Source organism: Meles meles, chromosome 12 (assembly GCF_922984935.1).
Source record: "Meles meles chromosome 12, mMelMel3.1 paternal haplotype, whole genome shotgun sequence".
Classification (NCBI taxonomy): Eukaryota; Metazoa; Chordata; class Mammalia; order Carnivora; family Mustelidae; genus Meles; species Meles meles.
This window is the reverse complement of record NC_060077.1, coordinates 40120252-40134082: the sequence shown is the minus strand read 5'-3', so window position 1 is coordinate 40134082 and position 13831 is coordinate 40120252. Positions and strand designations below refer to the sequence as shown.

The 13831-nt window shown below is 38.9% G+C and overlaps 1 protein-coding gene across 1 annotated transcript in view; it reads right to left on the bottom strand.

Moving 5' to 3' along the window:
• L3MBTL4 (L3MBTL histone methyl-lysine binding protein 4) overlaps positions 1-13831 on the bottom strand; it is a 500325-nt gene that overhangs the window by 99542 nt on the left and 386952 nt on the right. The window contains exons 16-17 of the mRNA XM_046025260.1: positions 5925-5995; positions 5754-5822 (exon numbers count right to left, since the gene is read on the bottom strand). Coding sequence (XP_045881216.1) covers positions 5754-5822; positions 5925-5995 — 140 coding nt within the window. The remainder of the gene's footprint in view (positions 1-5753; positions 5823-5924; positions 5996-13831) is intronic.

The window sequence follows — 13831 nt, the reverse complement described above, 5'->3', positions numbered from 1 at the left end:
AGATATTATTGGTCACTGATCATTAGGCAGATCTGTGAGTTATGTGGTGATTTGTGTACTAAAGGGCTAGCACTTTGTGCAATGGTCCATAGTTAACATACTGTGGTAACTGAAAGCTGAATTGTGTTGTTAGGGGACTGGAATTATTTCACTGCATATTCAGCAAGGTGAGGCCTACCTGTATTGGTAAAGAAATACTGGTTCTAAGTTCTGACTGGGGTGCTGGTACATGAATATTTATTTATTGAAATTCATTGAAGTAAGACACATAAAACTTCCAGACTTTTCCAAAAAATATGGTAAACCTCAACAAGACATTTCCTTAAGAAGATGTGGTCCATATACACTATGGAGTATTATGCCTCCATCAGAAAGGATGAATACCCAACTTTTGTAGCAACATGGACGGGACTGGAAAAGATTCTGCTCAGTGAAATAAGTCAAGCAGAGAGAGTCAATTATCATATGGTTTTACTTACTTGTAGAGCACAAGGAATAACACGGAAGACATTGGGAGATGGAGAGGAGAAGTGAGTTGGGGGAAATTGGAGGGGGAAACCAACCATGAGAGACTGTGGACTCTGAGAAACAAACTGAGGGTTGGGGGGGTTGGGTGATCCTGGTGGTGGGTATTGAGGAAGGCATGTATTGCATGGAGCACTGGGTGTGGTGCATTAACAATGAATTCTGTTACATTGAAAAGAAATTAAATAAAAAATCATTGTAACTCACCACATTAACAAAATAAAGAGAAAAACCATGTGATCATCCAAATAGATGGAGAAAAAGGCATTTGCTAAAATTCAATCCCTATTCATAAAAATAAAAAGACAAACTAAAAGAGGAGGCAGTTTTCTCAACCTATTAAAGGGCACTACAAACACTACAGTAAACCTCATATTTAAAAGTAAACTTCTGAACACTTTCTTCCTGAGACGAGAATGAGCCAAAGATACCTTGCTATCACATTTCTTTTTTTGTTTGTTTGTTTGTTTTGGGTTTTTTTTTAAAGATTTTATTTATTTATTTGACAGACAGAGATCACAAGTAGGCAGAGATGCAGGCAGAGAGAGAGAGAGAGAGGAGGAAGCAGGCTCCCTGCGGAGCAGAGAGCCTGATGCAGGGCTCGATCCCAGGACCCTGGGATCATGACCTGAGCCAAAGGCAGAGGCTTGAGCCCACTGAGCCACCCAGGTGCCCCTGCTATCACATTTCTATTCAACATTACACAGGAGGTCCTGGCTCAGAGAAACTGCCTAACATTATTGAGAACTATTAAGGAATGCCTAATTAAAAGGAAGGATGTACCATGCTCATGAATGAGAGCATGCCAGTTCACCTGGAATTGATCTATACATTCACTGCAATTCCAGTCAATTCCAGTGTATGTATGTAAATAGACAAGTTCTTTAGATACGCAAAGGGACAAGAATAGCCCAGCAATCCCAAAGAAAAAGAACAAAATTGGAGGAGTGGCCTTTTTGGCTATCAGGATTTATGATATAAAGTTAAAAAGTCATAATAACTAAACCAGTACGGTATTGGCACAAGAACAGACAAGCCAAAGGAACAGAACACAATCCAGAAACAGACCCATACATACACGGTCACTTGATTTATGATAAGCAATGGGGAAAAGGTCTTTTTTACTAAATGAAGCTGGGTCAACTGAAGATTCATATAAAAAGTGACTCTTGGCTCCTTTGTTATGTCATGTATAAAAAAATCTGTTCCAGGTGAATTTTAATCTGAAAGATCAAACAGTAAAGATTCTAGAATAAAAAACAGCAGAATATCTTCATGAACATATAATAGGCAAATTTTTTTAAACAGGACACTAGCAATGCTAACCAAAATGGAAAGGATTAATGGACCCTATTAAATTTCGGACTTTCTATCGATCACAAGGCCCCATTAAGAGAGTGAGATGGAAAATCATAGACTGGAGAAGGTATTTGCAATATATCTAACCAAAAATAGACTTGTTTACAGAAATTAAGAATTCCTATACATCAATAAGAAAAGGAAAATCTAAAAGACAAATGGGAAAGACATTTCACAAAAAAAGGATGTTCAAATAGCCAATAAACACGAAAATGTGTTCAAGCCTATTTGGCCTCATGGAAATGCAAAATTAAGAGCATGATTAACTAGCACTGCAAACCCAAATAACTGGCTAAGACGAGAGTCTGAGAGTATTAACTGCTGGCAAGGATTTGGAGTGCCTGCAAGTCCCAAACCGTGCTGGCAAGGATGTGTTGGTGCAACCACTTTGTAAAAATACTTGACACCAGCTCCTAAATGCAAACCCATTCAATTACTCAGAAATTTCCCTCTTCAGTCTGTACCCTACAAAAATGCACACATAGATCCACCAAATCACATAAAAGAACTTTTCTAGCAGCACCACTGCTGAGAGAGCAAAACTGAAAGCAACCAATATTAAAATGGACAGATAAACTGTGGCATCCTCATAAAATTGAGTAATATGCAGTATTAAGAATAAGCAAAGAATCAAACCATGATTCGAATGAATCTCACAAACATAATGTTAGCAAAAAGTCAGACGTGAAAGGATACATACTGTGTGATTGCAATGATAAAATGATCAAAACAGGGCAAAGCCATGGACAGTGACGGAAATCAGAAGTGTGATGTCCTAACTGGAGGTGGTAACTGGACCGCACGAGGGAGGCTTCTGCTCAGAGTCTATTTCTTGACCCAAATGGCGACTAAGTGAGAATAATCTCCTGAACTCGTCTAAAATTATTACTTAAAAAATAAAAGAACGTAACAGGTGTGCATGAGAGTCATGTATATCATGCAGCTAGAGGAAAAAAGTCAACTCTAGTTCACCAAACATGATTCTACACTAGTAACAAAACAAAAAGGTGAATTACAGATCCAAAATAAATCTGTGAGGGATTTCTTAACAATGTTTACCTTTTTCATGCTTATATTGTGTTATTTTTTGCCTTATGAAATGTTTGGATTTGTAAAAAAGTGAGCCTTAGTTACACATTTGAGAACAAAAGATAGTAAACAGTTAAAATACAGGTTTTCTAGCTGAACATTCTACAATACCAAAGATGTCCCCTGGGGCACTGCGGTGGCCTAGCCAGTGACATGCATCTGTGGTACCCAATAGCTAAGTTTTAGTTGCTCTGGTTCTGGGCTTTCTAAGTGAGCAAAAGGGCAGGTCGCTAAGACGAGCAGGTCCTTTATACTTGATGGAAATGAGCTTTCATTAGCTTCACTCAACTTGTGCTCAAAGGAGCAGATTTTGTGCAGTTATCTGTGGAACATTCATGGAGAGAAGGTAAAACCCTGAAAGGTCACCACGCAGATGCCCAACTCAAGTCCAAAGCAGGGATGTGGCACAGCAGATACGGCAACAGTATCATCATGCATTATTTTACTTAACAAAAGATGGTGAAGAGAACTACGATTTGCCATGTCTCATGCATAACATTCGACAGGCTTACCTGCAAACCTGTAGATTAGGAAGACAATAAATTTATATGACTAATTAAAAATTTCTACCATCCAATCTGACTTTTAATCATTATTATGGTGAAAGAAAGACAATCATATGTCTAAGAAGTATCCTTGAAAATTATGGGTAGATTTTTAAATTTTATATCTGCCAGGAATAGCTATTGTGAATAAGATGATTTAGGAAACAAAGATGTTTCCAAGTAAAAACTGAAAGCACACGCAAGATGTGAAAAACACAAGCTGCACATGCATGTGTACACACGTATGCACAATCTTTAAATATCAAAAGTACAGCATTTCCCCTCATAGGAGAAATGGAGGACACATTTTAGCCCATTTTCCTTTTTAAAAAAGTACTCTGATGAATTAAGAGGGTGTTTATTCATATCTATACCCAGGACAACAATAAGAGTAAGAACTTAGAATTTATGCTCAGATTTATAGGCTTGCAAAAAATAAAAGGAAAATACTAATTGTTTAATGTCACAATCACACCCTGGACTCTCCCTTCTCTGCAACAACTTTCATTCAGAGCAACTTCCTCTTTTTTCTCTATAAAGCAATGTTCCTCTCTTTTGTTCTCTGGATTTGCCCATGATTTGACCAGAGACGGCTTGTCCCTAATTGCAATTCCTTGCTATTTCCAAGTAAACTCATTTTGCTGGTAAAATAACTGGTTGTTTTATTTTTAAGGTCGGCATTATAAACCTTTTAAAAGTGATGCAGGAAAGAATAAGTACACAGTGAACAAGTTAGAAGAGATTTCATCTTTCACATTATGCAAATGCATTTTGCTAGTGATATTTTCTATTTTTATAAGGATGATCCTCATTACTACTTTTACTATGTGAATTATAAAATTGACTGTGTATCTGTTTTAACAGGAACATATACATAATTACTCTGTGGAGATATTTTCAAAAGTGTCAAAATATGAATTAAAACACTGACACTTTTTAAGGGCTCCTTATACGGTTCCAAAACACATGTTGTTTACAGAACGGAGGCTCTGTAAGATGGATTAGAACATTTGTATGGAGCAGTTTCTAAAATATCAGTCATTTATTTTATTTAAGGCAACGTTCAGATCTAATGATATTACCCAGAAATGCTTCTGGTTAGGGAGCAAAGTGTAGATGCACAATGAAACCAAAGTAACTTCACCGCCTTCCATTTTCTTCGGAAAAGATTCCTCCTCCCTTTGTGGCTGAGATGGAATCAGGAATCGTTCAGCCGCAAGCTGAGCTTGGTGCCTGCCTGGAGTGAATGGGTTAGCTCTGCTCAGAGGTCAGAGCTCTTTTTGGACAATGGCTGCCAAGCACTCTTTCTTCCTTAAGAAAAGGCTAATAAGCAATCATATTGGAGAGGAATGCAGTGCTACCAAGTTGTTTTAATTTGCTGTGTTTTTGACCAAGTCAGCAAAAAACTCACTAATTTTCTTCTCCTTTGTAGGAGAAACAGGGTTCCTGCTGTGTTCTGGGAGATACAAACATGCAGAACTACTATGGCTGAAGACATAGGATACTCATTACCAGTCACCAATGTTTTCATCTGATCGAATAAAAGTTATTGCACTAAAAGAACAGAACTAAGGGGAAACTTATTCCTTAGCTAGCTTGCTACAGTATAACCTCAAAATTATAGATGAAATTCTGTCTAAAAGAGTGAAACTTATTTGGAAAGAAACAAATGAAAACATGCAATTCTTTTTCCTACACCAATAATCCTTCAGCTTTTAGTTTTAAGTTTAAAACAAAGCTTCCCGCCCCCGCCACTCCCCTGCCGCCCAACAACTTCCTTTGGTGTCTTAATACTGAGGTACATTTCCCAGTCCCTCAACATATAAAAATGCCATGAGATACTCCTTCATGCCCTAGGCAGATGGCAGAGAAATTCCGCCACTGAGACCTTTACTTCGATAGGTCTTGATTTGTCTTATCACGAATGAGGATCACAGAAATTACAGTCTAGTCCTTTCACTTTAAAATGAGAAAATCACTGAGCCACCCAGGCGCCCTCTTCGGCTCAGGTCATGATCCCAGGGTCCTGGGATCGAGCCCTGCATCAGGCTCTCTTCTCAGCAGGGAGCTTGCTTCCCCCTCTCTCTCTGCCTGCCTCTCTGCCCACTTGTGATCTCTCTCTCTCTCTCTGTCAAATAAATAAATAAAATCTTTAAAAGAAAAAAAAATAAAATAAAAAATAAAAAAAATAAAATGAGAAAATCAAGGTTGGGGTGGAGAAGTATTGGAACCTACTTGTCTGTAGGGTTGGGACTAGAACACAAATCTCTTCTTGTCTCGTCAAGCTCTTTCCACTATCCCCTCCTGGAATGATAAAACCAACCCGGCAAACAAATCAGACATTCTTCACAACAAAAAAGCATACTCTGTGTTTTTGCTAGTGTTTTTTGTTTTTTTGTTTTTTACCTCTGAAGAGATTATCCAAGTCAATATCTTCTTTTCCTTTGATTTTCAAACACTTTGCCTGCTGTACAAGTCTGGGCAAAGAACAGAAATAAAATCTAGATTCATTATCCGGTGAGGTAAGAATAAATCATGACAGAAGCACAAATTTAAATAGAAACCACAGGCTAAACACTAGTGAATTCGCAGGTATTCTGCTGCACAGAGCCTTGTTACAATTCTCAGTTTAAGATTTTAAAAAGATATTTTCCGTCAGAAAATCTAACTTTGAAACTGCAACCTGAAAGCTCTCCCCCCTCTGAATCCCCTTCAGTCTGTTACAGCAGAAAGTTTCTAGAACTCTCTGGGGGATGATCCTTCAGGTTCTGAGAAGGAGCTATCAGGGATGATAATGGATGGTATGGTTAGCAAGAGGGTAAATAGTAGATGCTACTGACGATTTTAGCTCTTATTTTAATCAGAAGATTATAGACATTGTGCTTAAACAACTGTATAAAGTAATTTAGTTACACAGTTGAATGTCAGAGAATTAATTAACTTTTAAAATGCTCCTGTATGCAGTAAGGACTAATTCTGTAACTCTTCCGTCATGCAACTTTATTAAAAACTTGAGGCTCATGGTTTGTAGTGAATATGGAAGTTTCTAAAATGAAACTTTTTCCAGTGTTGTTAATTACTAAGTATCATTTTGAGTAGAGAGACCTTGAAATCGTTGATTAATTTATCTGTATATATTTATGATTTTCACGAAAGTTGTAATAGCTTGCTTTGCAAATGCATTTTCTATTGCACTTGTACAGCAGCTTTCTCCTTTTGTCCTCACTGACAAGTTTTCATGTACTGTTTCAATTTTTGTTTTAGATGAGGACACCAATTCAGTCACCAAAACCTTACACAGGAATCTAAGTGACTTATACATAATTGGAGGTAATTTTATCTATTTATGACATTATATTTATAATATCTGTCATGGTAAAAACATATTCTATCTATTAGACATATATATTTTTATCATTAGACATTTTTAAAAAATTTTACTTATTTATTTGGCAGGGGAAGCAGCAAGCAGTGGGAGGGGGGAGAAGCAGGCTCTCTGCTGAGCAGGAAGCTGGACACGGGGCTTGATCCCAGGACCCTAGGATCATGACCTGAGCCAAAGGCAGACACTTAACTGACTGAGTCACCTAGTTGTCCCCCATTAGACAATTTTTAATAAAAAATGAAAAAAACAGAGGAAGAATTTCTTCTGCTATCCCACCGTAGATCTTAAAAGGAAGGCCTAGATAGCTATTTGTGGGGAACCCTTGCTCCGGGTAGTGAAGCTGCAGTGTAGTGGGGAGACCAGCACCCTCGGCAGAGAACACCTGCATCTAGGCTCTAGGCTTGTACCCTGGAGCTCATCTCTAAACTCTCAGCTTAGGTCTTAGCTTCCCAACGTGCAAAATGGAGACTGAACAATTTGCGAAGCTCTGTATTATAAAATAGTTTGCAAACTTTTATTCAGCACTGATGTGTACAAAAATGTGAGGAATACTTTCATTAATCAATATGCTTAATATTCATTATGCTCTGCATATATACAGATCATCAGGGTTTATTTATCTCCTTGTAGGAAAGAATATGAGCAATAGGAAGAGGGCTTGGATTTAAGCAGTGAACAGCTGGTGGAGAGAGCTGGTCAACATGGAAAGCCAGAGGCACAGCGTGCGCACTCAATAGCCATGGTGTCGTCATTTTGCAAAGAATAAAATGGAAGAAAGAACCATTTTAGTCTGCTTATACATTTTGGCAAATATTTGTTTGGGTATATTCCCCCAAACTTTATAAATCTGATGAAACTGTGTTGATTTTCAAACAATCTTAAAAGCATCCCTTTACAATAGATCCTGATGAAGATCTTGATTCTATCTTCAAAATTTGAAAAATGGAATCTAGGATGCCTTATATAACTTTGATGGGGACTTTAAAAAGCAATTTAAAAATAAATGAAATAAATTTACTGAGTGGCTTTAAAATAAAATTCCAGGCACTGCCATTAACCACAGACGTATTTCAGTACAGTCTTGCTTTCAAAGTGATTACATCACTAGGGAGATACACCAAGTCAAACCCTGTAATCAGTTCAGGCTCAGTAACATTTCTTGAGGGAGACAGGCACCTTCTAAGGACCTGGACTCTTCACTCTGTTCATCCTCATTTCATTCTCACAAAAGCTCTATAAAGTAGAGGTATAGGACCCTGGATATAAATAAAGAAACAGAGGCTCAGAGACACTAAACCACTTTTCCATCTTGGTGAGTCAGTGGTGAGACACAGACTCAAGTCTGCAGACTCCAAATCCAGGTTCCCCCTACTCTGTGCATTTCTGTCTAGGGCTTGCCGAGCACTCACGGAAGGCATCAAGAAGGTGTCACAAGACACAGCAAAAGAAAGGGAGAGTCAGGAACACTCCCGACAGCTGGAGGGAGAGACCGCCTGGAGCTAGGCGAGAGGGGAACTCCATGGAGGATGCAATTGGGTCTGATCCTAAAAGAAGGGAGACATGCAGGACCGGCGGGCTTATAAAGTTCTAGAAAATTAAGGTGGGAGAAAAGCAGGAACTGCAGCAGACCAGGCATCAGCACAGTAAGAGGGAGGATGTTTGACAGCCACAAAGAGGTTCATCAACCTACTGGGCCGAATCACCTGCACTGTGCAGGGAAAGGAGGGCTTGGAGGCGAGGCTAAAAGAACAAGCTGGAGCCAAGTCGTGGAGAGCCTTGCACACTGTTCTCCAGTATTGGACTTCCTCTTGCTGGCAGAGGAAAAGTGATTGAAGTGTTGCATCTGGAACGAGTCTCCTGCACACCGGTGGGCAGCAGAAATGTTTGGTGATGATTAGGCCAGTGAAGTGCCAAAGATTATTTGTTTGTATTTTAGCTAAAAAGGCCATACCATTGAGATCTCCAGGTATTATTCTTTCAACGGTAATTCTGCTTGAAACCTGGCCCATACCTTTCATCATAGTTCCAGGTGCTCCAAACAACCTTCAAAATCTTTTATTAATGTGATTGTTGGTGCAGCAGAAATGTCAGGCTAGCGTGTGTGTATCCCTGATTCCCTCTACATAGCAGTGCACAACTTAGAGAATCACTGCTTCTATTGGAGTCTGTCACCCGATAGTCTCTGCTACTCCATTGATTTTCCACTTGCCTTGTCCTTTGGATTTTGCTACTTCCAGTGGAAAAAAGGGGCTGCATGCTCTCTGCCCCCCTTTCTATGCTGCTGCTACTTTTAACAAGGCAAGTTAGTGGCTGCTGTTTCTAGGCCCTGAACTAGATGTCTAACATGAAGGAGGTAATATTACTCTTATATCTATGTGCTGAAAAACCACAGAGGTTAAATAAGTCACACAGTAAGCTGAAGACCTAAAGTGGAAAAATCAAAATTTGGAATTAAGTCAGGTTAGTCTAAATGTAGTCAGATGCTGTCTAGAACAGGAGTTGCCAACAGCAGCCCGTGAGTCAAACCCTGCCCATCGCCCGCTTCTGTGAATGGAACTATAGTAGAACACAGCCTTGCTCATTCATTACTTACTGTCCGCAGCTGCTTTCCCACTACACTGGGCAAGCTGAGGAACTACAGTAGAAATCGTAAGGCTGGCTGAGCCTAAAATATTTACTCTCTGGCCCGTTAGAAAAAAGGCTTGCTGACTCCCTTTCGAGCAGTAAAGGAAAAGTTTCCTAAAGCCAAAAATATACATATGACATGTGAAGGTTTTACATACTACATTTTCACAAAATTGTCTTAGTAACTTAGAACAGGGTTTCAAAGGCAAATATTGAGCTCTGACTTTTTTATTTTTTAAACAGATTGCCCAGGTCCAATCGGTATTTCCTTAAGGTTTTCCTACATGCAGGTATTACATTCATTTCATTCAAACTCATTCATGTAGCTTTACCTACATGCAGGTAATATTACATTCAACCAAAATGGTATCTGCCACCAAGAGACTCAGAAGATACAGATGTGTGCAGCGTCAACTTTCACACAAAGCTGATTGAGAAAAGGGCTCCAGGTAGAGATGAGAAACTGCTTTGATATGACAAAGTAGGAGTGGATTTTCTGCTTAAAAGGCCAGTGAGATCAGAAAAACCTTTCAGGAGGAGAGGAGTTTGTGTAGGCCTCCAAGCAAGTTTTACTAAGGGAAGCGTGAAGATGAAAGTTGAAGAAACACTGACAGGTGGTGGGTCGGCCGGGGGAATAATGCATGCTAGGTGCGGTGTGTGATGAGGTGAGATGTGCAGGCTGGGGACGTGTCATGAGGACTGCAAGGGCTTTCTACACATGTATGTATGGATTCTGTGTGTGTGTGTGTGTGTATGTGTGTGTACACTTGTGTGTATGTGTGTTTGTATATGTGAACTTAGTTATAGTAATGTAAAATAACTCAAGAACCTATGAGACTCTAATCTAAGGACAGATTCATACAAGTATGTTTAGTTTATAAATAAAATGTAATTCAACTTTTAAAACTACTGCATTATCAACCATCAATAAATGACATACATATGAAAATGTTTATTGCAGCATTATTTAAGGAGGAAAAATACTGGAAACAATCTGAGTATCTGTTGATCGGGGAGTTAGTTGAATAGATTAGAGTATGTCTACGCTATGAAAAATGATACATTATTTAAAACAATGCATTGGACCCATTTGTGTGAATATGACAAATTACCCATGACATACTGTTAAATAAATAAAACATATTTTTAAGCTAGTATCTCTTATTGTCAGACTTTAAGCCAGCAAACAATATTTTTATATGGCAGTCCATAAGAGACAAGGAAAATCTGTTTTTTTCTTTTTCTTTGTGAGTAGACTTAGTTGTTTTAAGTCTTTAAAACTTTGCCATATAAAAGTAAAAGTCCAAGACCAGATTATTTTTCTTCTGGCCACAAATGCTGACTTCCTGTGACTTGTTCAGGTGCCTTGTTCAGAGTGCCATTGTAAACTTGGGACAAAAATATGAGTGCATTTTATTAAAGTTTCAGCATTTAATGTCGTGGTCCTTTAAAATGTCACTGACATGTTAACCTGTCAGGAACGTAGCCTCTTTCCCCTACATTCAATATGATTGCATCCTAATCTACCCAAAGTGATATAAGCTAACCTTGAGAGAAACATTAGCATAAAATTACTGTAATTAATTTTTTAAAAAAATGAATGTATATCTGAATATCCATATGCATACATAAACACAGAAAAAGTGTAAAAGAGAACATTATTATTCATACAAGTAACCTCAGGATGCACTGAGAAGTGGGGAGTGAGAAAGTATGTTTTTAAAAACTTCTCTATTACCTGAGTGATTGCAGTGGGAATTTTATCATATTTTTACAAGCCTATATGTTAGGTTATTTAACCAGAAAAAGGCTGAGTATTATTAATTTTTTAATTTTTAATTTTTTTCTTTTTACTCTTCTATATTTTCTAACTTTCCTATAATACAAAAACTTGCTTTAGTTATGAGGAAAAAAATCATGTTAAATGTCCCCATTTTATTATTTGCGATGAGTGGAAAATAACTGTTTTAAAGCCATATCAAGGATGTAGCTGAGAACAAATGCCCACTGGTGCTTGGGCAACAAAGTTCTGTTTTTCTGGCATGCGGGAACACCAGTATTCCTTTATGCAAGGAACCGTGGACATCTTAGCACACACTGTTCTGAAGCATTTAATTACTAAGAAGCTGGGCCAAGGCAGGATTCCAGAAATCCAGAGATCCACAATAAATTATAAAATGTCTCGTGAGAACCAGCTCAGAGAAATATTTTTAAAGATCTTTTTAAGGCATACATTGAGTATTTTATAACATTCCAGCAGAAGCGTAAATTTGTTTACAAATCACCAGACTACTACGAGGCGCCACAGGAAGCACGGCATGAAGAATCCCATGAGGGCTAAGTCCTTTTCCCCCAGCACTGTCACTGTCTACGTTCCTGAGCTGATCTTGACACAACTCCATTCTCAATTTGCACAATATTCAACAGAACCACCACCCCCCACTTTTTGCCCTAATGGCGTAGATCTGCTTATGGTCTCTAGGAGGTTAAGATAGGAAACTGCTGGAAACTTTGCAAATGTTGCCTGTTCACTCCCTTGTTACTTTGGTGGCACTTAGCCACAGTCTCTGGTTTACTTCTGTTTGCTCTCCTCCCCTCCTTTTCCTGACAATATGCTCCATGCAGGGATGGGGCAGTTGTGTTCCCTGTCATATCCTTGGCACCTGCCATACCATCAGCCGCAGTAGAAGCTCCACATGTATTTGCTGAACAAATAAATGTTGATACAATGAGTGAATCAATGTGCCTTCTGCCAACTCTTCCTGCCTGAGTTCAAGACCTCATCCCGCCGCTTCACTAGCTTGGGCCATGTTCTTACCACCAAGTGAAAGCTTACTGAAGACAAGGATCTTAGTCTGCTTTGTTCTAGCTGTATCACTAGAGTTTGGAATACAACTTTTGTAAGTATTTGTTCAAAGGATAAATGTTGAATGAATGAATGAATGAATGAATCCAATTTCAGGAAGTAGCTATAGGCAGGATCCCAATTCTGCAAGGTTAAGTGTCATTCAGGCATTCATCCTCCATAAACCATTTCTATCTGACCTAATCTTAATTCTAGAGGAGGAAGAAGTAACGGAAGAGTGAGCAGAGCAATGACCCAGAAGTCAGAGGGCTTCGAGTGGCCATTCATGACAGTATCAATAGGGAACTCAATACTTTGGCTCTAGTAATCTTATTTCTCTGATGAGGAAGCAGGACTACATGATCTTGGGAGTCCCTTTCCACTGCAGACCCCAGAATTGTCATAACCCACTAGAGGTCCCTCAGAGTGTGCTTGGAGGTGTGGAGAAGGAGGGAGTTTGTCTGGATGGTGGGGGGATTTCCTGTCTAGCCACAACCTGTACAGAAGGTTTTCCTGGGTGTCCAGGAAAAATCCTGACGTTTGACCACTGCTCCCTTGATTAAGGGGTGTAACTGAGTTTCCAATGCAGAGGAATAGTTCAGACTAAATAAAGGTCTAAATTTCTATTTTGGGGGCAAAGGTGTGTTGTACATACAAAATTACAACTGGCCCAGTTGCAAGACATTAAAATCAACAGTTTTATAAAAATGGAAAAAGATATCAATAGTTTCTATTATGTGTCAGGCCCAGTCATATTTTCCATGTATCTATATTCAAGATCTACACCTCACACATTATATTCATTTCACAGGGGAGGAAATTGAAACTTTAATACACAAACTAATGTATACACCTGAACCAATCAACTTAGATTTACTAAGTACCTATAATGTGACCAGGAATGAGGAAAAAAACAAAAGCATGATGAAAACTGGTTCATACACTGTAGCAGCTTCCTGTTCTTTTGAGAAAATAAGACACACATATAAAGTAAGTTCTAAGAAGGCCCACGTAGACACAAACACCCAAGCTGTTGATGTGTGGTATAGACCAAAGCACAAAGGAGTGTTAAGAACAAGGAATGGGACTATCTCTTATTGGATTCATATCCCCAAACCTACCAAGTCCCTGGCACAGAGCAGCTGCTCAAAACCTATTTAATTTGTTGAGTGCTGACTGAGCATCAGGCATTATACTAGGTGTCAGAAATACGGAAATGTGTACGACGTGGTCTCTGACATCAAGAAGCTCATATGGGCTGGAACTGCTGTAGAAAACTTTAAGGATAGAGCTGAGCCTCTGAGAAGGGAGAAGATGCAGGTGGGAGTAGATAAAGTAGGAAGAATGGGAACAAAGGCACTGGCCCAGGAATAAAAACAATATTGTGTAGGGAGTGAGTGGGACACTGAGTAGGCTTTATCTCCCCAAGCAGAGAATTTATGTGGGAAGTTGTAAGAA